This window comes from Kogia breviceps, chromosome 5, assembly GCF_026419965.1.
Source record: "Kogia breviceps isolate mKogBre1 chromosome 5, mKogBre1 haplotype 1, whole genome shotgun sequence".
Taxonomy (NCBI): Eukaryota; Metazoa; Chordata; class Mammalia; order Artiodactyla; family Physeteridae; genus Kogia; species Kogia breviceps.
Genome location: NC_081314.1, coordinates 11,950,423 through 11,975,575, shown reverse-complemented (window position 1 = coordinate 11,975,575; position 25,153 = coordinate 11,950,423). Strand labels below are relative to the sequence as shown.

Below are 25,153 nucleotides of genomic sequence, written 5' to 3'. Positions count from 1 at the left end.
TTGATATAGTAATCATTTTGTCTTTTTACATGTAAGATTCTATATATATAAAATTTCTGTGATATATATGGTTCTTTCACATACCTGATCACATTTGAACATCATAGCCAGACTGTCTAGGTGTTATATTTTTTATAGATCAGAAAACTGAGGCTCATAGACTGTAATGAATTGCCCAAAGTTCTAAAATAAGTAAGGGCAAAGCTAAGATTTGATGCTAACCTTTTGACTGCAAATCCCATGCTCTTTCCAATTCACTGTGTTCCATCTTAAATTACCTATGTCTTATCTGTCAGTCAACAGATGTCCAAGGCCTCTGGTTGGGTGTGATTGTGGAAATGAATATGTAAAACATGAGTTCTGTACTAAAGGATGTTAAAACCAATTGGACAATGAAAGTGCATATGAATTTTAAATCAATCAAATGATACAAAAGTGTATTTCATAAGTGCTGAGTGGTAATAGTACTTGACCCTTGTATGTCGCTTTGAGGTTACAAAGTGCTTTCATGTATTTTATCTTGTGTTATACTAGTGGCTCTCAACCGGCAGTTTTGTCCCTTAGGGGACATTTGGCAATGTCTGGGAACATTTTTGATTTTGCAGCTTGGGGGTGGGTTAGTACTGGCGTCTGGCGGGTAGAAGGTAAGGGCGCTGCTAATCATCCTACAGTGAACAGGACAGCCCCCCACAATAACAAATTATCTGGCCTCAAATGTCAATAGTGCCACCATTGAGAAACCCTGTTTTATACTTAAACTTTTGTGGTTCATAATAAATGTTTTGGAGACATAGGAAAGAGAAGATCACTGTGGTTTAGAGCTAGCAAGAAAGGTTTCATGGAAGAATGGCAGTTGAGCTCAGCCTTGAAATATTAATAATTGATAATATTTATATAGTTCTACTGTGTGACAGGAATCTTAAATATATTCACTTCCTTAATCCTTACAACAGTTCTATGAGATAGGTGATATTATTATCCCTATTTTATAGCGGAGGAAACAATGGTACAGAAGGTTTCAGTAACATGCCCAAAGTTACTCCGTAAATGCCAGATCTGGAATCTGAACCCAGGTTCTGGCTCCAGAGTCCCTGCTTTTACCTGCTACCTAAAACTACTGTAAAACAATATGTAGATAGGTGGGAACAGGAGGTGGAGAAGGACATAAACAAAGGCATGTAAATGTATATTCTTGAGACAGTGAATTGACTTAGCCTTTTTGAACAAAATATTTGGGTTGGATAGTAGTGGAAGATATCTGGAAAAATAACTAAGACAAAACTGATGAAAAGGGCTAGAATGCCAGTCTAAGAAATTTGGATTTTATATGATAGATAGTGAGATCATTAAATGATTTTTGAGGAAGGATGTGATGTGTCCAATGGTATTTTAGAAAAACTAATCTAGTGGCTGTGTTCAGTGCAGATTAAAAAATGGCAAGTGGGGAAGGCTATAAATAGCTTGGGTGAGCAGTTTTTATAATAATCCAGATGTGAAGAGGTTAAAGCCTGAACTGGAATAGTGGCTATAAGAATAGGGGAAAAAATGGCAGATGTGAGAAGTGTTATGAAGGAAGAATTGATAGAACTTAGTGAGTATTTAAATTTGGAGGTGGGGATTGAGAAGGAGTCCAAGATGATTTGAAAATCTTAAACATGGGTTACTGGGAGAATGATGCCAGAAAAACAGGAAGTTAAGAAGAGAAGTCAAACTTGGGGCAGAGAACTGTGAATTCTGGTTTTAGCCTTGTTTGTTTTGGGGCTATCAGGCAGTTTCCCGTGGAAAGCTGACATCTCTAGGGAGAGGTTGGGCTGGAGAGATACAGCGGTCGTGGCCATGGAGATGACCTGACATCATGAGAGATTTCATCATAGAGATTTCATCTCTATGATGAAATCATAGAGAAGAGCAAACAACTAGTGCTGATTCTTTCTCAGGAAGCATCTACAGTAAAAAAGGGCATTAGAAGGAAAGGGTTTCATTAAAGGAGTTAGGATACACAACGTTGTGAAAACCAAAGAAACGGTTTTATTATGTTGCTGAGAAATCAAGGAAAATGGTAGGAAAGGCCTTTGGATTTTGAAACTGGCATCAGTAGAATTAGAGAAAATGACATGCGTGAGTTTGAGAGTGAGAGTGAGAGAAAGAAAACTCTAGTGGTGAGAGAAAGGAGAGGATCATGTCAATTAGTGAAGAGTGAAGAAGTATTTCATGTTTTGGGAGGTTTGGGGAGGTGAGGGCTGGGACTGGTGTTTCTGCGAAGGAAGGACCAAGGTCCTGTAGAAGACCAGAGCACTAAATAGAATACCTAGGTGGAAAATTTAGCTTTGGGAAGGAAGGAAATAAATGAGTATCTAAGCTTAGAGGAGAGAGTATGGGAATTGTTGAAAAGACAAATTCTGAGGTGAGAAGGGAGATAGTAACCTCATTAATACATAATAGGTGTGTACTGAATAGATTTTAATAAAGAATGGTCAAATATCTGTGAAAAATTAGGAAGCAAAACTAATGAGGACATTTGTATACCTAGAGATACTTAAAAAATAATTTAAAACATTTTTCCCTTCAGACCTGCCTTTGATATATCAAGTAACTGCATTGTGCAGAATAAGTCCAGGGCAACTCCTTACATGACGTTTTTACATAAATTTTTTTTATACCTGAAGCTTATCCTTTTAAGCCTTGAAAGATTTAACATGAATCTTTCTTTATTCTTTACTGAATAGTATATCTGAATATAATTTAACTTTACCATTGTAAGTGGGGATCATTGAGAGTTTAATCATTTTACTTTGCTTCATATAGTCTGAAGCTATTGACATGTTTTCCCTTACATTAAGTGGCTTCAGACTGCTTTGTATTGATAGTGATTTTGCTATGCTGATATTTTATCTTCTCAATGATCAACGTTTAGCCGTTTTTCATCCTTCCTCTCTTCTTTGTTGGTTTTAATCTAGCCTGAAGGGTACTTGGGAAAGCCAGGTGTCTGTCATTATAGACAACTCTTAGTCGGTGTGGGTGAGGCAGTTGCTTCTAGGAAATAATGCCCATGAAGTTAGTTTATGACAGCTCAGTGTGGTTTGGGGAGAAATTTGCAGCTAGATCCATGGCTGTGTTTCAGATGATTGGAGTTGCCTGGTGTTTTGACTTTGAGAGCAGTGGCATTGCTGTAGTTAGCTTTATAGGTTAAAATTAAAAACCATGAATGAACTGTTTAGTAGTAATGAACACATGGTTCTTTTTGCTTGTTTGCTTCACCTGACCAAGTACAGTAAAAACTGAAGAGAAACGTTTGTAAAGCAGAAGAATAATAGTTCTAGCTTTTAAAGAATAGGCTACAGCCCAGTGGACCCTAAAATGCTTAAGGGATAAAATAATGAATTAAATTTCCCATGAGGGTGGGGAGTTTTTCCTGTAGGAATACATAGGCAGTTCCTAATGGTTGAATGTGACCCCAACCCAATTATTAGAGGTGCTTAGTCCTATTTTTAGACATCCAGATAAAGTCTGCCATTTTTAGTCCTGTTTTTGACATCTAGAGAAAGTGGATGAAAGCTTTCTTTTCAGCTACAAAGAATATTAAAGATATGTTATAATTTCATTTCCATGGGAGAGAATATTGATTTAAATAGTTGTTAAACATTACAATACTTTAAAAATGTACAGGGTACATTTTAAAATAATCAGGGTATTTTCTTAGATTAAATCATTACCTATCCCCACTTTTTGCTTCTGCCTTTATGGTTTTCCTTAAAAAAAAAAAAAGAAAAAAAAAAAAAAAAAAAAAAACAAAAAGAAACCCCAAACCTGATGTCTCACTTGCCAAGTATCACAGTAGGACTGAAGAGTTTGTTATATTGAAAAGTTGAAAAATCTCCATTTCCTCAGCTTCTGTTTATTTACTTTTTCCTCCTGTCAAAGTTGCAGCTTCATAATGACCTATAGTTTGGGAGTAAAACTATAAAGTCACTTCTCCCGCTTGTCTCTAAGGACATTGGTATCCTAGTTCTTTGTGATTTTTACTTGATAAGATTGCTAATGTTGGGAATTTCCTGGTGGTCCAGTGGTTAGGACTCGGCGCTTTCACTGCTGTGGCCTGGGTTCGATCCCTGGTCAGCGAACTAAGATCCCGCAATCAGTGTGGCACCACCAAAAAAAAGAAAAAGACTGCTAATATTAATGCCATATTTGTACCATTTCAGTCATCCATGTGTGCTTTAAAGATGAGAACAGAGGGGCTCCACCTTCTGTTAACATATTTTTCATTGTCCCCTAGCCTCATGGTTGCATTGATTATCATTTTTATCAGACAGAATAACAATCCTTTACCTGTAGTAATTGTTCTTGGCAATTTCTTTTATAGATTTGGAGTGATGAAGATTCTTTTGGTCCAAAGTTCGAGAGTAAACATCTTGAAAAAAATAACATATCAACTAATACTGAATAGATCAGCACTGTTTCATTAATAAACCCCACTATCAAGCATTCATTATTTTACCAGCTCATTCAGTGAAACCAGGACAAAAATATGTGTGTTGTGGTACACTGAAGTACTGCCAGGGCTAGCAAATATACTATTTGGACAGTCTAAATTTTTAAAAATTCAGTATTACTGTATATAATACAGTTTAAAATTTTAAAATAGTTTTCTTTATGAATTAATAAAAATAAATAGTTTACCTTTTTATCCTCCATTTTCATTTTTAACCTTTTTTTTTTTTTAAAGTCCGCAGATGCACTTTTGGTGGCAATCGACTCTGAAGTAGTGGGAGCTGTTGATATACTACTTAATCATCGACCAAAACGATCATCAAGACCAACTATAGTAGTTAGTACTCTTAAATATTTATTAATTTGGATTTTTAAACCAAAATAGATCTCCTGCCCCACTGCCATTTTTTTCTCTCTCCCCTCCAATTTGCTTTGTTTTAAAGAAATAGATTTTTTTTTTTTTTACTCTGTAAAATACTGCTTTAAAGTAAGTAGACATTTGCAAGAATAATTAATGTTGCTCTCAGGAAACCTTCTTAAAATTCATGATACTTCTATATAATTTTGCCAGTGTGATCCAGTATTTTTAGTTTGGAACATTCTGCAGGTTAAGTTGAAAATACAGATTAGCTTCCAGGTGCATTTAAAAGTTAAATATAAACAGTGAAACCATAGAACTGGAAGAAAATATAGGTGAATATTTAACTGACTGGGAGGGAAGGACTTTGGAGAAAAATCACAGTGGCACAGCCTTTGGTTGTATAGAAGTTAAACTTCTAGAATCAAGACATCAGGCAAAATTTAGAAAGCAGATGGATAACTTTCAAAAGATATTTCCAACATATATCTCAAATTCATAATCTTAATATTAGATGAATTGATGAACAACATCAAAATCAATAAAAGACATGGAAAACTCTCAAAAGAAAGTACAAAATATTAAATCTTATTAATAATCAAATACTAGGTGCTAATTTTTGCTTATCAAACAGCAAAGTTTTTTAAAAAAACTGATAACCATTGATGGCAAAGGCATAGTACAATCTCATACACCACTGGAAGAGGGTATTTTGAAAAGCAGTTTGGCAGGATATGTCATAAACAAGAAAGATGTTCATATTCTTGAACCGAGTGCTTCCTCCTCTAGGAATTTGTCAAGGAAATGGTCAGAAATATGGACAGAAATGTTACTTGTAATCTTATTTGTAGCAATGAAAAAGCCATGTGACACAATCTAAACATCCCAAAATAGAAGATTGGAAACGTAAATAATTACATATATATTAACATATTTTTTAAAGGAATAATTAGGAACATGAAAAAATATCATACAGTAGGGAAAAAGTGAGAATAGTAAACTGTACATATAATATGATCTGAGATTAAAAATATGCACAGAAAAGGAACTGTATGGAAATGTAGCAAAATGTTACCTAACAGCAGTCATCACATTGCCAAATTAAGGATATTTTTCCTTACTTTTAAATTTTTCTTTATTTTGTAACTAGGAAGATAGTCACTAATAATTAAATAAATTCTACTGTAAAAATGAGATATTTGTTGTGTATCAAAATTTTAAAGTTATAACATTCATTATTGGTGAGGATGTAGTAAAACAATCAGTAAAAATAATTTCTGGGAGTGTAAACTGGCTATACTCAGAAGAAAAATATTGTTTTAAGAAAGAATTATAAATTGGTTGCAAATTATCTGCCATTTTCTGAGAGCAATGAGAAGCTCCCCTAAATTGCATACTTTATCGTATATTAACTGAAATATTTTTCTCTCATTTAAACTATTACGAAGTTTGTGTAAGCATGACTTTCTCCAGAGGATAGTTCTAACTAGTTTAAGTGGTGGTAAGCAGCCAACAAGAGTAGAGGAAAAAGGGCCAATAATATAACTCCTATCCAAAAGATCAGCAATGATCAGAAATCCTATTCAATTTTCTGACACCTATCCTGCAGTTACTAGTATGTTTTGGTATACCTATTCCACCTTCTAGCCTTTTAATCCATTTACACTCTTGGGGAGGGTGAGTGTAGTGTGCCAGGGTATTGCAGCAACTGACTGATATCATTTCATCACCATTGCCACTGCCAATTGAATACTGAGTTGTAATGGTGGGCAGTCCTCACCTACTCAATGAAAGAACACTTTTTACACTATCTCTAACAAAGAAAGTTATCCAGCCTCTGCCTGAATACTTCCAGTGACAAGATCACATTTTAACGGCCTCATTACAACTGGACAGGCAGTATCAAATATTTTTATATACTTTTTTTTTCTACCATCTCAGTGAATTCATTGTATATTCTTGGCTTATCAAAATTGTCTTTTGATAAGTTTTCACTTTTAAATACAGGTGTTTTTTGATAGTATGTAGATTATGAGCATTGAAATTAGGAACTTTAATCATCTATCTCTAATAGTGTTTTTCATACAGTTAATTATGTTTCATAGGAAAAATAAGGACCATTTTTTTTCTTAAGGGATTAAATATGATTTTCTCCTCTTATAACCTCTTTTTTTGTAATTAGGGGGAATGGAGTAAATTCTTAGATTTTTCTGTAATTTTAAAATAAATTCATTAATTTGAAGTCCCCAATAAATAGATAGGAAGTATATAAACAAACTATTCATAAAAGAGGCATAAAAATATAAGAATGTCAGAAAATACTAAAATTTACCAGTAATAAAAGAAAAGTAAATTAATATTTCATGATAGTTTTTTCACTCATAAATTGGGAGTGATCATGCTCAGTGCTGGTGAGTAAACCTTAGTGGGTGGGTACATTCCTATATTATTGGTAATATAAACTATTAAAAGAGCTTTGATAATAGGTATACACAGCTTCAAAATTGTTCATGGCCTTCAGACCTATAATTCCACTTCAGGGGTTCTATGTTAATGAGATAATCCTGAATTTTGAAAAAGCTGTATTCATAAAGATGTTTGTAGTAGTAGTATTTATATTAGCAAAATAATATATCTTGAACATAGAGTCTATGAACTTCCTTAAATTGCATGCAAAATTCTGTACATGAATTTTTTTTCCAGAAGATTCTGGGTTATGGCTTTACAAGATCATTATAAGGGTCCTTGATCTTCAAAATATTAAGGACCATTGTTTTTAATCATTGGTGCCAAGTCATTCATGCCAAAGTTGCCCTTAAAAAGCGGGTGTGGTGGAGAAAGGACTAAAAGGAAATACTGTAAAATGTTTTGGGTAGTAGGAATATGGGCATTTTTATTCTGCTTTTGCATATTTTTCAGATATTTTATAATGTGTGCACTACTTTTACAATGTTAATAAAAATTACAAAAATTAACAGTGAACTTGATGAGCTTATACTATGGAATCAAACAGCTCACAGGAAAACATCTGTGAAAAAGTGATAAGTATTAGAAAGAATATGTAATAGTCATAAAATAGTCCACCTTCTTTATTTAATCCTGCTCTTTATTTAGTAATGTTTCTTTCCTCGTGTCATGCAATCACCAGGCATGAGCCCATGTGAAGGGAGCTCAGCCTCCAGAGTAACACTCAACTGGGGTCTGTCTGCACTTTGCCACTCTGTTGTGTAGCTCGGGCACATTAACTTCTCTGAGCCTCAGTTTCTTCATGGGGATTATAATGTTCAATTTTGCAGGCTATTGTGGGGATTAAATGAGATGATAAATGTAAACTGCCTAATAGTTCCAGTAGCTATGATTGCTAGTGTTTTTGTGCATTTGTAACAGGAAGTAGTATAGGCGGTGTTTGAGAATATGTAGAGAATTACACAAAATGAAGAGTGCCTCCTATTTACTTATTCCTTTCAAGTAACTTCATTGTTATCAATGTGGCAAGGTTTTGCCATAGAGGTGGAATTAAAATTTTTTTTCTCACGCATTTATATTTTGCGTACTTTAACATTTCTGTTTTTCCATTATATTGTTTTTCTAAAATTCTTGTTCTTTATCCTTGTCATGCATGTTTCCATAATCCTGTGAAAATGAAACACTTTCTCCTAAGTATTTCTCTAGATATCCACACTTCTTCTTTGTTAGGAAAACAGAAGTCTGGCTGTATGAACATTTCCTATTGAAGATTTTGTCTGTCATGATTATGTTGCATTTATTAACGAAAGTTAAGTTTTGAGGTTTCAAAAAAGATTTGATCCTAGGAAAATGTTTATCATATTCCTCAAAATAATTTTTATATTCTTTGTGCCTTCAATTTTTTTCATTACATTTTTTAGATAAATGTTTTTTTAAAGTCACAAATAAGAACCTTTGGACGTTTCTATAAATATTTTTCAGAAACTAATGGAGCGAATTCAGAATCCTGAGTATTCAACAACTATGGATGTTGCACCTGTCATTTTAGCTGCTCATCGTAACAACTATGAAATTCTTACAATGCTGTTAAAACAGGATGTATCTCTACCTAAGCCCCATGCGGTTGGCTGTGAATGTACATTGTGTTCTGCAAAAAACAAAAAGGACAGCCTCCGACATTCCAGGTCAGAAAATTAAGGTTTAAATTAAGATGTGTGATGCAGTAAGGTATATGTCAATGAAGTTTTTGTTGTTGTTGTTCTTTCTATGTCTACTTTAAGAAATATGGTACTGCAATGACTAATGAAAGCCAAACTTCCAGCTCCTTTGCTTAATACAATGAGTTCTGCATTTTAAAGAAGTATTTACTAAATGATGAATAATTAGGAAAAAATTTCAAATTATGAATAAGGTTTATCTCATACTTTTGCTGGTCAGGGATGGGGTCACTGTTTCCTTTTTAAAAGCAGAGTTTTTTAATCTAAGAGAATTTCCAAGCACTGGAAGGGGTGGAGATACTACTTCCTGTCTTATTTATAAGAAAATAAAAACTATCATCTAACTAACTAGATATTCAACCTGTTACGCCTCTTTTTCTCCTCTCACACAGTATTTGAGTCTTTTTCTCTTCTCATTCACCCCAGTCAAAAATATTAAGAACAACTGAGGAGTGAATTAACAAGAAAGTACCCCTTCTTGGATGGGTTGAGCAAGATCACACATGTGCATGTTGTATAAGGTGTATGGTTCTGAGCTAGACTTCAGAATCTAATATTCAGCATATGCCTTTATGTATATATTATCTATATAGTAGTCAAATATAGTTGAAATAGTATCAAGTATAACATTTACTACAGAAAATGTGGTTTGGAAGTCCCAGGTCATCTGTTGACATTGTTTTCTAGTTAAGGATTGTTGTACAGTATATTTGAAATTACCTTTAAAGCTGCAAACCACCCACCCTCCCTCCTTCCTCACCTTTCAACAGATAGTCACAAATCCATAAATTGGAAAAGTCTCCTGGAAATCTTTTTTTTTTTTTTTCTAACATCTTTATTGGAGTATAATTGTTTTACAATAGTGTGTTAGTTTTTCCTTTACAACAAACTGAATCAGTTATACATATACATATGCTCCCATATCTCTTCCCTCTTGCAACACCCTCTCTCCCACCCTCCCTATCCCACCCCTCTAGGTGGTCACAAAGCACAGAGGTGAACTCCCTGTGCTATGCAGCAGCTTCCCACTAGCTATCTAATTTACATTTGATAGTGTGTATATGTCCCTGCCACTCTCTCACTTCGTCTCAGCCCACCATTCCCCCTCCCCATATCCTCAAGTCCATGCTCGAGTAAGTCTGTGTTTTATTCCCGTCCTACCACTAATCTCTTCATGACATTTTTTTCCCTTAGAGTCCATATATATGTGTTAGCATACGGTATTTGTTTTTCTCCTTCTGACTTACTTCACTCTGTATGACAGACTCCAGGTCCATCCACCTCATTATAAATAACTCAGTTTCATTTCTTTTTATGGCTGAGTAATATTCCATTGTATATATGTGCCACATCTTCTTTATCCATTCATCTGTTGATGGACACTTAGGTTGCTTCCATGTCCTGGCTATTGTAAATAGAGCTGCAATGAACATTTTGGTACATGAGTCTTTCTGAATTATGGTTTTCTCAGGGTATATGCCCAGTAGTGGGATTGCTGGGTCGTATGGTAGTTCTATTTGTAGTTTTTTAAGGAACCTCCATACTGTTCTCCATAGTGGCTGTATCAATTTACATTCCCACCAGCAGTGCAAGAGGGTTCCCTTTTCTCCACACCCTCTCCAGCATTTATTGTTTCTAGAGTTTTTGATGATGGCCAATCTGACCGGTGTGAGATGATATCTCATTGTAGTTTTGATTTGCATTTCTCTAATGATTAATGAGGTTGAGCATTCTTTCATGTGTTTGTTAGCAATCTGTATATCTTCTTTGGAGAAATGTCTATTTCGTTCTTCTGCCCATTTTTGGATTGGGTTGTTTGTTTTTTTGTTATTGAGCTGCATGAATTGCTTATAAATTTTGGAAATTAATCCTTTGTCAGTTGCTTCATTTGCAACTATTTTCTCCCATTCTGAGGGTTGTCTTTTGGTCTTGTTTATGGTATCCTTTGCTGTGCAAAAGCTTTTAAGTTTCATTAGGTCCCATTTGTTTATTTGTGTTTTTATTTCCATTTCTCTAGGAGATGGGTCAAAAAGGATCTTGCTGTGATTTATGTCATATAGTGTTCTGCCTATGTTTTCCTCTAAGAGTTTGATAGTGTCTGGCCTTACATTTAGGTCTTTAACCCATTTTGAGTTTATTTTTGTGTGTGGTGTTAGGGAGTGTTCTAATTTCATACTTTTACATGTAGCTGTCCAGTTTTCCCAGCACCACTTATTGAAGAGGCTGTCTTTTCTCCACTGTATATCCTTCCCTCCTTTATCAAAGATAAGGTGACCATATGTGTGTGGGTTTATCTCTGGGCTCTCTATCCTGTTCCATTGATCTATATTTCTGTTTTTGTGCCAGTACCATATTGTCTTGATTACTGTAGCCTTGTAGTAGAGTCTGAAGTCAGGGAGCCTAATTCCTCCAGCTCCATTTCTCGTTCTCAAGATTGCTTTGGCTATTCGGGGTCTTTTGTGTTTCCATACAAATTGTGAAATTTTTTGTTCTAGTTCTGTAAAAAATGCCAGTGGTAATTTGATAGGGATTGCATTGAATCGGTAGATTGCTTTGGGTAGTATAGTCATTTTCACAATGTTGATTCTTCCAATCCAAAAACATGGTATATTTCTCCACCTATTTGTATCATCTTTAATTTCTTTCATAAGTGTCTTATAGTTTTCTGCATACAAGTCTTTTGTCTCCTTAGGTAGGTTTATTCCTAGATATTTTATTCTTTTTGTTGCAATGGTAAATGGGAGTGTTTTCTTAATTTCACTCTCAGATTTTTCATCATTAGTGTATAAGAATGCCAGAGATTTCTGTGCATTAATTTTGTATCCTGCAACTTTACCAAATTCATTGATTAGCTCTAGTAGTTTTCTGGTAGCATCCTTAGGATTCTCTATGTATAGTATCATGTCATCTGCAAACAGTGACAGCTTTACTTCTTCTTTTCCTATTTGGATTCCTTTTATTTCTTTTTCTTCTCTGATTGCCGTGGCTAGAACTTCCAAAACTATGTTGAATAAGAGTGGTGAGTGTGGGCAACCTTGTCTTGTTCCTGATCTTAGTGGAAATGGTTTCAGTTTTTCACCATTGAGAACGATGCTAGCTGTGGGTTTGTCATATATGGCCTTTATTATGTTGAGGAAAGTTCCCTGTATGCCTACTTTCTGCAAGGTTTTTATCATAAATGAGTGTTGAATTTTGTCAAAAGCTTTCTCTGCATCTATTGAGATGATCATATGGTTTTTCTCCTTCAGTTTGTTGATATGGTGTATCACGTTGATTGATTTGCGTATATTGAAGAATCCTTGCATTCCTGGGATAAACCCCACTTGATCATGGTGTATGATCCTTTTAATGTGCTGTTGGATTCTGTTTGCTAATATTTTGTTGAGGATTTTTGCATCTATGTTCATCAGTGATATTGGCCTGTAGTTTTCTTTCTTTGTGACGTCTTTGTCTGGTTTTGGTATCAGGGTGATGTTGGCCTCATAGAATGAGTTTGGGAGTGTTCCTCCCTCTGCTATCTGTTGGAAGAGTTTGAGAAGGATAGGTGTTAGCTCTTCTCTAAATGTTTGATAGAATTCGCCTGTGAAGCCATCTGGTCCTGGGCTTTTGTTTGCTGGAAGATTTTGAATCACAGTTTCAATTTCAGTGCTTGTGATTGGTCTGTTCAAATTTTCTATTTCTTCCTGGTTCAGTCTCGGCAGGTTGTTTATTTCTAAGAATTTGTCCATTTCTTCCAGGTTGTCCATTTTATTGGCATACAGTTGCTTGTAGTAATCTCTAATAATCTTTTGTATTTCTGCAGTGTCAGTTGTTACATCTCCTTTTTCATTTCTAATTCTATTGATTTGAGTCTTCTCCCTTTTATTCTTGATGAGTCTGGCTAATGGTTTATCAATTTTATTTATCTTCTCAAAGAACCAGCTTTTAGTTTTATTGATCTTTGCTATTGTTTCCTTCACTTCTTTTTCATTTATTTCTGATCTGATCTTTATGATTTCTTTCCTTCTGCTAAATTTGGGGGTTTTTTGTTCTTCTTTCTCTAATTGCTTTAAGTGCAAAGTTAGGTTGTTTATTCGAGATGTTTCCTGTTTCTTAAGGTATGATTGTATTGCTATAAACTTGCCTCTTAGAACTGCTTTTGCTGTATCCCATAGGTTTTGGGTCGTTGTGTCTCCATTGTCATTTGTTTCTAAGTATTTTTTGATTTCCTCTTTGATTTCTTCAGTGATCACTTCGTTATTAAGTAGTGTATTGTTTAGCCTCCATGTGTTTGTATTTTTTACAGATCTTTTCCTATAATTGATATCTAGTCTCATAGCGTTGTGGTCGGAAAAGATACTTGATACAATTTCAATTTTCTTAAATTTGCCAAGGCTAGATTTGTGACCCAATATATGATCAATCCTGGAGAATGTTCCATGAGCACTTGAGAAAAATGTGTATTCTGTTGTTTTTGGATGGAATGTCCTATAAATATCAATTAAGTCCATCTTGTGTAATGTATCATTTAAAGCTTGTGTTTCCTTATTTATTTTCATTTTGGATGATCTGTCCATTGGTGAAAGTGGGGTGTTAAAGTCCCCCATTATAATTGTGTTACTGTCGATTTCCCCTTTTAAGGCTGTTAGTATTTGCCTTATGTATTGAGGTGCTCCTATGTTGGGTGCATAAATATTTACAATTGTTATATCTTCTTCATGGATCGATCCCTTGATCATTATGTAGTGTCCTTCTTTGTCTCTTGTAATAGTCTTTATTTTAAAGTCTATTTTGTCTGATATGAGAATTGCTACTCCAGCTTTCTTCTGATTTCCATTTGCATGGAATATCTTTTTCCATCCCCTTACTTTCAGTCTGTATGTGTCCCTAGGTCTGAAGTGGGTCTCTTGTAGACAGCATATATATGGGTCTTGTTTTTGTATCCATTCAGCCAGTCTGTGTCTTTTGGTGGGAGCATTTAATCCATTTACATTTAAGGTAATTATCGATATGTATGTTCCTATTACCATTTACTTAATTGTTTCGGGTTGTTCTTGTAGGTCTTTTCCTTCTCTTGTGTTTCTTGCCTAGAGGAGTTCCTTTAGGATTTGTTGTAGAGCTGGTTTGGTGGTGCTGAACTCTCTCAGCTTTTGCTTGTCTGTAAAGGTTTTAATTTCTCCATCAAATCTGAATGAGATCCTTGCTGGGTAGAGTAATCTTGGTTGTAGGTTTTTTTCCTTCATCACTTTAAATATGTCCTGCCACTCCCTTCTGGCTTGTAGAGTTTCTGCTGAAAGATCAGATGTTAATCTTATGGGGATTCCCTTGTGTGTTATTTGTTGTTTTTCCCTTGCTGCTTTTAATATGTTTTCTTTGTATTTAATTTTTGACAGTTTGATTATTATGTGTCTTGGCATGTTTCTCTTTGGGTTTATCCTGTATGGAACTCTCTGTGCTTCCTGGACTTGATTGATTATTTCCTTTCCTATATTAGGGAAGTTTTCAACTATAATCTCTTCAAATATTTTCTCAGTCCCTTTCTTTTTCTCTTCTTCTTCTGGGACCCCTATGATTCGAATGTTGGTGCGTTTAATGTTGTCCCAGAGGTCTCTGAGACTGTCCTCAGTTCTTTTCATTCTTTTTTCTTTCTTCTGCTCTGCAGTAGTTATTTCCACTATTTTATCTTCCAGGTCACTTATCCGTCCTTCTGCCTCAGTTATTCTGCTATTGATCCCATCTAGAGTATTTTTAATTTCATTTATTGTGTTGCTCATCGTTTCTTGCTTGCTCTTTATTTCTTCTAGGTCCCTGTTAACTGTTTCTTGCAAATTGTCTATTCTATTTCCAAGATTTTGCATCATCTTCACCATCATTATTCTAAATTCTCTTTCAGGTAGATTGGCTATTACCTCTTCATCTGTTAGGTCTGGTGTGTTTTTATCTTGCTCCTTCATCTGTTGTGTGTTTTTCTGTCTTCTCATTTTGCTTATCTTACTGTGTTTGGGGTCTCCTTTTTGCACGCTGCAGGTTCGTAGTTCCTGTTGTTTTTGGTGGCTGTCCCCAGTGGCTAAGGTTGGTTCAGTGGGTTGAGTAGATTCCCTGGTTGGGGGGACTAGTGCCTCTGTTCTGGTGGATGAGGCTGGATCTTGTCTTTCTGATGGGCAGGTCCTCGTCTGGTGGTGTGTTTGGGGATGTTGGTTACCTTATTATGATTTTAGGCAGCCTCTCTGCTAATGGATGGGGCTGTAGACCTGTCTTGCTCTTTGTTGGGGATAGGGTGTCCAGCACTGTTCTTTGCTGGTCCTTGAGTGAAGCTGGGTCTTGGTGTTGAGATGGAGATCTCTGGGAGATTTTCGCCGTCTGATATTACGTGGAGCTGGGAGGTCTCTTGTGGACTAGTGTCTTGAGGTTGGTTCTCCCACCTCAGGGACACCGCCCTGGTGCCTGGCTGGGGCGCCAAGAACCTTTAATCCACACGGCTCAAAATAAAAGGTAGAATAAATAGAAAGGAAAGAAAAGGAAGGAAGGAGGGAGGGAGGGAAGGAAGGAAGAAAGGAAGGAAGAAATGAAGGAAGGAAGCAAGAAAGGAAGGAAGGAAGGTGCAGAGGAAGAAAGGGAGGGAGGAAGGGAGGAAAGAAGGGGGGAAGGAAGGGAGAAAGGAGGGAAGGAGGGAAGAAAGGAAGGAAGAAAGGAAGAAAGAGAGAAGACAGAGTAGTATAAAGTATAGTTATTAAAATAAAAAATAATTATTAAGAAGAAAAATTTCCTTTAAAAAAAAAAAAACAGAAAAATGGGTCGGTCTAACCCTAGGACAAATGGTGAAAGCAAAGCTATACAGACAAAATCTCACACAGCAGCACACACATACACACTCACAAAAATTAAAAAAAAGGGAAAATAATAGTATATCTTGCTCCCAAAGTCCACCTCCTCAACTTGGGATGATTCGTTGTCTATTCAGGTTTTCAACAGCTGCAGGGCACTTAAAGTTGATTGTGGAGCTTTAATCCGCCGCTTCTGAGGCTGCTGGGAGAGACCTCCCCCTCTCCTCTCTGTTCGCACAGCTCCTGGGGTTCAGCTTTGGACTTGGTCCCGCCTCTGCGTGTAGGTTGTCCGAGTGCGAGTGCGACTGCCCTTCGCTCAGACAGGACGATGTTAAAGGAGCAGTTGATTCGGGGGCTCCGGCTCACTCAGGCTGGGGGGAGGGAGTGGCACGGGGGCGGGGCGAGTCCGCGGCGGAAGAGGCCGGCGTGACGCTGCACAGGCCCAAGGCGCGCCGTGCGTTCTCCCAGGGAAGCTGTCCCTGGATCCCGGGACCCCGGCAGTGGCGGGCCGCACGGGCTCCCGGGAGGGCCGGTGTGGAGAGTGACCTGTGCTCGCACACAGGCCTCTTGGTGGTGGCAGCAGGAACCTTAGCGTCCGACACCCGTCTCTACTGTCCGTGCTGACAGCCGCGGCTCGCGCCCGTTTCTGGAGTTCCTCTACGCGGTGCTCTTAATCCCCTCACCTCACACCCGAGGAAGCAAAGAGGCAAGAAAAAGTCTCTTGTCTCTTCGGCAGCTCCGCGCCCGCCCCTGGGGCTCCTTCAAGCGGCGCACTTAATCCCCTCTCCTCGCGCCCAGGCAGCAAAGAGGGAGGAAAAGGTCTCTTGCCTCTTCGGCAGCTCCAGACTTCTCCCGAACTCCCTCCCGGCCAGCCGTGGCGCACTAGCCCCCTTCAAGCTGTCTTCACTCTGCCAACTCCAGACCTTTCCCTGGGATCCGACTGAAGCCCGAGCCTCAGCTCCCGGCCCCGCCCGCCCCTGCAGGCGAGCAGACAAGCCTCTCGGGCTGGTGAGTGCCGGTCGGCACCGATCCTCTGCGGGAATCTCTCCGCTTTGCCCTCCGCACCCCTGTGGCTGCGCTGTCCTCCGCGGCTCCGGAGCTTCCCCCTCCGGCGCCCGCAGTCTCCGCCCGCGAAGGGGCCTCTAGTGTGTGGGAGTCTTTCCTCCTTCACGGCTCCCTCCCACTGGCGTAGGTCCCGTCCCTATTCTTTTGTCCCTGTTTATTCTTTTTTCTTTTGCCCTACCCAGATATGTGGGGAGTTTCTTGCCTTTTTGGAGGTCGGAGGTCTTCTGCCAGCGTTCGGTGGGTGTTCTATAGGAGAAGTTCCACGTGTAGATGTATTTCTGATGTCTCTGTGAGGAGGAAGGAGATTTCCGCGTCTTACTCTTCCGCCATCTTTAACGGGGGGGAGCCTGCTAGATTTAGAGGGTCTTCTGCAGAGGTAGGGGTGGCTGTGGCTCACAGCGGGGACAAGGCACTGACAGCATACGTTCTGGGAACTGCTCCTTGGTGTGGGAATCGTTTTAATGTTTACTTGCAGAGATTGTACTGGAAATTTTTTCTATTTTTTAAAATTAATTAATTAGTTTTTGGCTGTGTTGGCTCTAGAGCACAGGCTCAGTAGTTGTGCATGGACTGAGTCGCTCCGCGGCATGTGGGATCTTCCCAGACCAGGGCTGGTACCCGTGTCCCCTGCATCGGCAGGCAGATTCTTAACCACTGCGCCACCAGGGAAGTCCCTCTATTTTCAAGAATATTTTACAATGAGATCTGTGTTTCTCTTTGATAAGATCTGGTTAATAGCTATGCCAATTTCATTTAACTTTTTAGTTTTAAAATGACTAGTCTATGGGGAATTCCCTGGCAATCCAGTGATTAGGACTCTGTGCTTTCACTGCCGAGGGCAGTGTCAGTGAAGTTGACAAGGCAGTTTCAGTCCCTGGTTAGGGAACTAAGATCCTGCAAGATGTGCAGCTTGGCAAATAAAATAAAATAGTCTATAAAATGACAAGCAGAAATGATCTTTAAGACTTCTTCTAGTATTAAAATCCTTTATTAATATTAAATATAAATATTTTTCAAATATTATTAAATATTATTAGGTATGCTTATTAAATATGTGTGTAGTTTAAGCAGTTGGAGGTGGGGGGTTGAAGCTGGAGAAAACACTTTACCTGTCTTGGTTTGAGGTGTGGAAAAAGCTTGTTTTGAAAGTTTTTAGAGGAGCTGTGGCTTGAGCTCAGTGTTTAAGTATGGATGAGAATTAACAAGTAAAAGGCATTTTACACAGTATGTGAGTGTGGTTTATTTAGGGATGGTCTGGTATATTTGTTGAAGACATTGAGAGAGTTTGTTATTGATGTTTGAGAAAACAGTTATAGCAAATGTCAAAGGGATCTGACTGAAGTCATTTCCAGGAATTGCTAAGCAGACCTGCAGGAGAAAGGAAGCTAACAAAATGAGTAAGGGATGGTAAAGGTTTCAGTGACGTTGAAGAGTCGGTATACTAGGAATAAGGAAGAGAGGCAATCTGTATTTCTAAGATGTTGGGTTTTAAATTTCAGAGATGATGCAGTGCCAGGTGATGCAGTCTTGCCATTTGCAACAACATGATGGAGCTTGAGGGCATTATGCTAAGTGAAATACGTCAGACGGAGAAAGACAAACACCATATGATTTCACTTGTATGTGGAATATAAGACACAGTCTGTGAGTTAGTTGGAGAAGGCATTCAAAGTTGCAGCCATTTCTCAAGAGTTCCCTGTCTTTTTCTTTTTATCAGACTTTCTGATGCTTGGCACACATGCCTAATTTTTTAGTCAGCCAGGGATTTGTGGAGACTATATATGAATCCTTGTATATCTTTTCTCATTTCCAAGATCTCCCTATTAAATTTCTGATTGGTCCACTCTTTGTCTCAAATCAGACTGCATGCTTGGTCTTGCAAAGCTGCAGGTTTTCCTTGTTCGTCTCTACTAAGTCTAATCCTTTCAGCCAGCAGAGCTGTAGGTTTTTGCTTCCCAATGAATTGATTTTTACCCCTATAGCACAAAGATACAGATTTACCAGCTTCAGGCTGGAAAACTGCGGTTCTCATTGAGTGAACTGGAGGCAGAGGTGAAGAGGTAGCCTCAGGTGAGAAGGCCACAGATTCCAGCCATTCCTACCTGAAGCCCCGGCAGTTTTCCAATAATTGATTCTCAATAGACAATTTCCAGTGACCTGAAATAGTTGATTTTTTAAAAAAAATTTTGTCATTTTTATGCATATATTTTGTGTAGTGAAATCACTGACCTCTTCATATCCCACCATTACTTTTTTTTTTTTTTGCGGTACACGGGCCTCTCACTGCTGTGACCTCTCCCGTTGCGGAGCACAGGCTCCGGACGCACAGGCTCAGCGGCCATGGCTCACGGGCCCAGCCGCTCCATGGCATGTGGGATCCTCCTCGACCAGGGCACAAACCCGTGTCCCCTGCGTTGGCAGGGGGACTCTCAACCACTGCGCCACCAGGGAAGCCCCCACCATTACTTTTGATAGTGTTTTGGATACCAAAAATGACAGATTTAATAAAGCGAGGCAGCCTCATTATTTTTCAGATTATATCTAATTGTTTTCCATACTATAGCTCTTCATTATTACTCCAGCATAGCTGGTTGCCACCAGTACTAGCAGTCACTCTTCCTGTACATTTTGTGACTAATCCATATTTTGAGACATGACTATGTAGGTTAATACAAAAGTCATTTTTAGAGACAATCTGATAAAATTAATTACTATAAAAATTAATTGCTATAGACATAATGATGGAAACAAAGATAAGTTGCTCAATTATATATATTTTTCTCAAGTTTTTGGATAGTTTTGGTATAGGCAAATACCTCTGTAGAAATCCTTACTTAAGATACAGGTAATTGTACTTGTTAATTAAATATCTAGATCAGAGCTGGATTTCATAAAATTTGTTTTCTTAGAAATGCATTATATAGAAAAAAATGCATTGTATAGGGCCTATTTTTGTGTCTAAGTAAGACATGAGACCTATCAGGTAAATAAGGAATATTTCAATAAATTTGTTACATAAAAGTTTCAAATTTCCATACAGAAAAACTCCATTGCAAACAAAGTAAAAAGACAAACAACCAATGAGAGAAAAGTATTTAAAACATTTTTGACTAGACAGAGGGCAATTTCTTTTATATATAAAGAGGTTTTACAAATTGGTGATTTAAAAAAGAAACACACCAGAAAAATAGGCTAATGCAAATGAACAGGTAGTTTACAGAAGTATAAACAAATAGTAAACATGAAAGGATGCTTAAGCTTCTAAAGAAATTCAGAGTAATAACAACTCTTAAAATTCCATTTTTCATCTGTTAGGGTAGCAATGTACTAATGAAGATGTAGGGGAAAATGAGCTCTCCTTATTGTTAGTGCTTTGGAAACATCTACCAGAATTTAAAATGAACATGCTGTTTTATCCAGCAGTTCTGAATGTGCAAAGGGTGTATGAACTAAATAATAATCATTTTTACATTATTTATGGAAGTAAAAAATCGGAAGCAACCTAAAGTTCCATTAATGGAGATTGGATGGACTGCCATAAAATGGAAAACCATCCAGTTTTAGGAAATAACGAGATGACTCTGTATGTAGTGACATAGAAATAGTTGTCCCTTCTAGAGAATGTCACACAGAGTGAAGTAAGTCAGAAAGAGAAAAGCAAATATCGTATAATAACGTGTATATATGGAATCTAGAAAAGTGGTACAGATGATCTTATTTGCAAAGCAGAAATAGAGACACAGATGTAGAGAACAAATGTATGGATACCAAGGGGGAAAGGGGTAGGGTGGGAGGAGTTGGGAGACTGGGATTGACATATATCCATTACTGATACTATGTATAAAATAGTCAACTGATGGGAACATAGTGTACAGCACAGGGAACTCTACCTAATGCACTGTGAACCTAAATGGGAGGGCAGTCCAAAAGGGACAGGATATCTGTATGTATGGCAGATTCATTTTGTTGTGCAGTGGAGGCTAACACAACATTGTAAAGCAACCATACTCCAATAAAAATTAATTTTAAAAAAGAAATATAAAAAGAAAAAAAATTTAAAAAGTGTCTTGGAAATTCAGATGCAATAAATTTCACCTAAGGATTTTAGGGTTGTAGGCTTGTCACAAAAGTAGCATGAAAGCTGATTCCTTATGAATAACCAAAAATTGATAAAAATCAATAAACAAACTCAGAAAAGAAAAAAAAAAGAAATAGTTGTCCCTGTACACAGTATGTCTGATTATGTTTGTGTGTGAATAGAAAATATCAGGAAAGATTTTCATAATTCTCTGAAATGTGACTCTTTGAGGAGTGGAGTTGGTGGAAGGAGGAGAATTGGGGAGCATTATGTTTCTAAACTGCTTGCTTTTTTTTAAACAAGCATATATTAAATTTGTATTTAAAAGAAAAAATATTTATGTAATATCTACCAAATTTTAAATTAAGAATTATATATTTATAAATGAAAGAATTATAGCAAAATTTTTCTGACTTGGTTCCTATTTAGATATTGATTATAAACATTAATTAGTTTATGGAAGGTAAAGGGAGTACTTTTCTATTAGTTAGAGGTTAGACATAAATCAGTGATTTCATTCTTAAGATTTGAAAGGTCTTTCAAAAATAACCTGGTTGAATGAGTCATGTGTTATATATATGTAGCATATTAAAGTAAACTTATCACTGGGGAAGGAAAATTTAATGATCATTCATATCATATTCAAAATGTATTAGTTATTAACATATTTCCTTTAAAATAATACTGAGTTCAGGAATAGAAATTTTTAAATTAAATTCAATTGAAGGATACAAAGTTTTGAATCTGAAAACAAATACTAAAACAATTTCTTTATAAGCAGTAGATATAAAAAAATTACAATATTTATATTTCAAAATATTTATTTTTAAGTCTTTTATGCAGTTTACCTTATAATAAGTATTTTATAGTTGTTTTATTTTCTTTTAATTTTATAATACTTTAATTTTAAATTTATGAAAATTATAGGCTAAAGATACTGATCATATTTATCTAATAAATTTGTTTTACATTATGGAATCAAATTTTATCACAGGTTTCGTCTTGATATATATCGCTGCTTGGCCAGTCCAGCTTTAATAATGTTAACAGAGGAGGATCCAATTCTGCGAGCATTTGAACTTAGTGCTGATTTAAAAGAACTAAGCCTTGTGGAGGTGGAATTCAGGTGGGAATGAATGGAAATTGTAAATTTTTTTAAAAAAATTATTTATTTTATTTATTTATTTTTGGCAGTGTTGGGTCTTCGTTGCTGAGCGTGGGCTTTCTCTAGTTGTGGCGAGCGGAGGCTACTCTTCATTGCAATACAGTGGCTTCTCTTGTTGTGGAGCATGGGCTCTAGGTGCGTGGGCTTCAGTAGTTGCAGCACGCAGGCTCAGGCTGTAGAGTGCAGGCTCAGTAGTTGTGGCACAAGGGTTTAGTTGCTCTGCAGCATGTGGGATCTTCCCGGACCAGGGCTTGAACCCATGTCCCCTGCATTGGCAGGTGGATTATTAACCACTGCGCCACCAGGGAAGCCTTGGAAATTGTAAATTATCTCTTTGTTTTCCAGAATATTTGCAGCCTGAGTTTTTTCATAGGACAAATTATCATTTATTTATCTACATTTGATCCAAAATGACCAAACCTTGCTGCCACATACTTGGGATTTTCCTTTTCCCTCAGTGGAATAGACCCCAGTCCCACTTACGTCACTCCTTCCCCATCTTCCTTCTTCCACTTTTCCACCACCCTTAAATCCCTACTTTGTTCAACACTGCCGGAGGCATTCAAGGCAGTGTGAAGAGTAGTGGGAATGGTAGCCTTAAGCAAGAACAAACTTATTTATAACTCCTCTCTGTCCTACTCCCCTCATTCCTAGATTCTGTAAGCATCCTTGAAGCCCGATCCTTCATAACTTTCAGAAGCATATAGAATGCTTTTTGTATGTCAGGTACATTCCACACACCCCAACTTTGTCCCTTTTCACTGTTTGGTGAGATTTTCTAGTAGGAGAAACATAACATGTAGGCATAAAATTGATTCGACTGCAATTAGATTCCTAGACTAAGAAGTAGGTAATACTTTGTTTGTTAAAGAAATTCAACTACTGGGCTTCCCTGGTGGCCCAGTGGTTAAGAATCCACCTGCCAATGCAGGGGACACGGTTTCGATCCCTGGTCCGGGAAGATCCCACATGCTGCGGAGCAGCTAAGCCCGTGCACCACAACTACTGAAGCCCGCGCGCCTAGAGCCCGTGCTCCTTAACAAGAGAAGCCACCACAGTGAGAAGCCTGCGCAATGCAACGAAGAGTAGCCCCCACTCACCACAACTAGAGAAAGCCTGTGTGTAGCAACGCAGCCAAAGATAAATAAATAAATAAATTTATTTATTTTTTCAAAAAAGAAATTCAACCACTTATTCTTAGGAAATTTTGGTTACATAGTAAGTGCAAAGAATGGATTTAAAAATGTTAGCTGGTGAGGAAAACTTTTTAATTCCTTGAGTTATAATTTTATGCAGCCAGTTCATGGAAAATCCCGTTGAAAAAAAAAAGATTAATCAATGGGAAATCTCCCTATTTTCCCTTCCTTTCCCTTTAAAAAAACTGAATGAAAAATTATTTTCTGAAATTTAACCCCAATTAATTCATAATTATTTATTTCTAACTTTATTCTTAAGTTGTTCCACTCAGGCATAAGCTTAATGTAATTGATATTTTAAAAATAATTATCTACTAAAACTTCTTAATTTCTCAGAAGTGATTTAGGCTTGCCTTTAATGAGCAGGTAGGTCCTAACTTTCAAGGAATAGTGATTCTGAAAGAGAATTCTGTACTAGGTGTGTTTCAGTAGTTTTCTTTCTAACTTGAATTTTGTTTAAATGAGCACTTTAAAAATGAAACAGAATACTATTTTAATATCAGAATAGCATAAACATGTTGTAGACTATGCTTGAAAAAACTTCTAGTTAAAAATTATATAATAATATTTATTGGATAACATCAAGATATTACTATCTATTGTTTAGATAAATAATATAAAAGGAAGCTTTATACAAAACTGTTATAGAATGACGGCAAATGAGTTAAGTGAAGAGCTGCTTGGCAAATATTATCAGAACTTCTAGGAATATCAGTATATGTAAGAAAACATTGTGCTTACCTAAGGTTATCAGAGTGTACACAGAGAACATAACTGTGTTACAATTTTCCCCAAAGCTATGGAGAATTGATGCACCAGTAGGTTCCTTTGACTGTCAGCACAAAAGATGTTGTGTAGCAGTATCAGAATTAAAATGTTACTGAGTAAAAAATGTTCTGGTGAGAACAGCTTAATTAGAAGATGGAAGTGACATTTCTAATAATAGACTGTTGCACTTTGCAGGAATGATTATGAGGAACTAGCCCGGCAATGTAAAATGTTTGCTAAAGATTTACTTGCACAAGCCCGGAATTCTCGCGAATTAGAAGTTATCCTAAACCATACATCTAGTGATGAGCCTCTTGACAAACGGGGACTGCTAGAAGAAAGAATGAATTTAAGTCGTCTAAAACTTGCTATCAAATATAACCAAAAGGAGGTATGAGGTTTTCTGTGATATATTTAAATTATTTCCTCCACAGTAGTCTGGTGGCTCAGAACAAAGGCTTTGGAGCAATACATCTAGGTTGAGATCCTAGTTCTGCTTCCTAAAAACTGTGTGTCCTTGGGAAAGTTATTGACTCTGTCTGAGCTTTAGTTTTAAGAATTAATTAAAGGTATATATATTTAGAGTTTAGTACAATGAGTATTAGCATTAAGCAAGTACTCAATAAATGGTAGTTGCTATTATTTTTAACAATTAACATTAATAATAATAATATGGATGTTAATGTAATGTTTTTGCTAAATAGTAGCTATGCAGGTAAGATCCTGTATAGTAAATAGTAAATGCCTTCCTAATGAAGTTTCCGTCTTGTGTTTTGTCTGTCATGGGTTTGTATTATTGATCTGTTTATAAGTAGTCCTTTCTATAGTAATAGGGCCTTTCTGTTTAAAAATAAAATATCAGATATTATGTTCCTTATTCTTATTTGTTAATTCATTGTGAAACCCAAAGGTGGAGAGACGTATGCTATGATAACTAAGTTGAATCTGGCTCTTCTGGCATCATCCCTTCCTATTAAGGGAAATACCTATTTCTACTCCCCATACACTCACATGCACATGATTCAGGAACTTGAAGAAGGAAGGT

General features: G+C 36.9%; 1 protein-coding gene across 6 annotated transcripts in view; it reads left to right on the top strand.

The window, feature by feature from the left end:
- The window catches only part of TRPC1 (transient receptor potential cation channel subfamily C member 1), a 67,165-nt gene that overhangs the window by 10,048 nt on the left and 31,964 nt on the right, over positions 1–25,153 (top strand). For 2 of the 6 annotated variants that reach the window (XM_059063801.2, XM_059063799.2), the window contains 3 exons: positions 8,798–9,000; positions 21,974–22,105; positions 24,304–24,499. In XM_059063801.2, coding sequence (XP_058919784.1) covers positions 8,798–9,000; positions 21,974–22,105; positions 24,304–24,499 — 531 coding nt within the window. Of the gene's footprint in view, positions 1–4,726; positions 4,829–8,797; positions 9,001–21,973; positions 22,106–24,303; positions 24,500–25,064; positions 25,152–25,153 lie in introns of those variants that run through there. The other 4 variants (XM_059063800.2, XM_067033619.1, XM_067033621.1 and 1 more) reach the window with 4 other exon arrangements.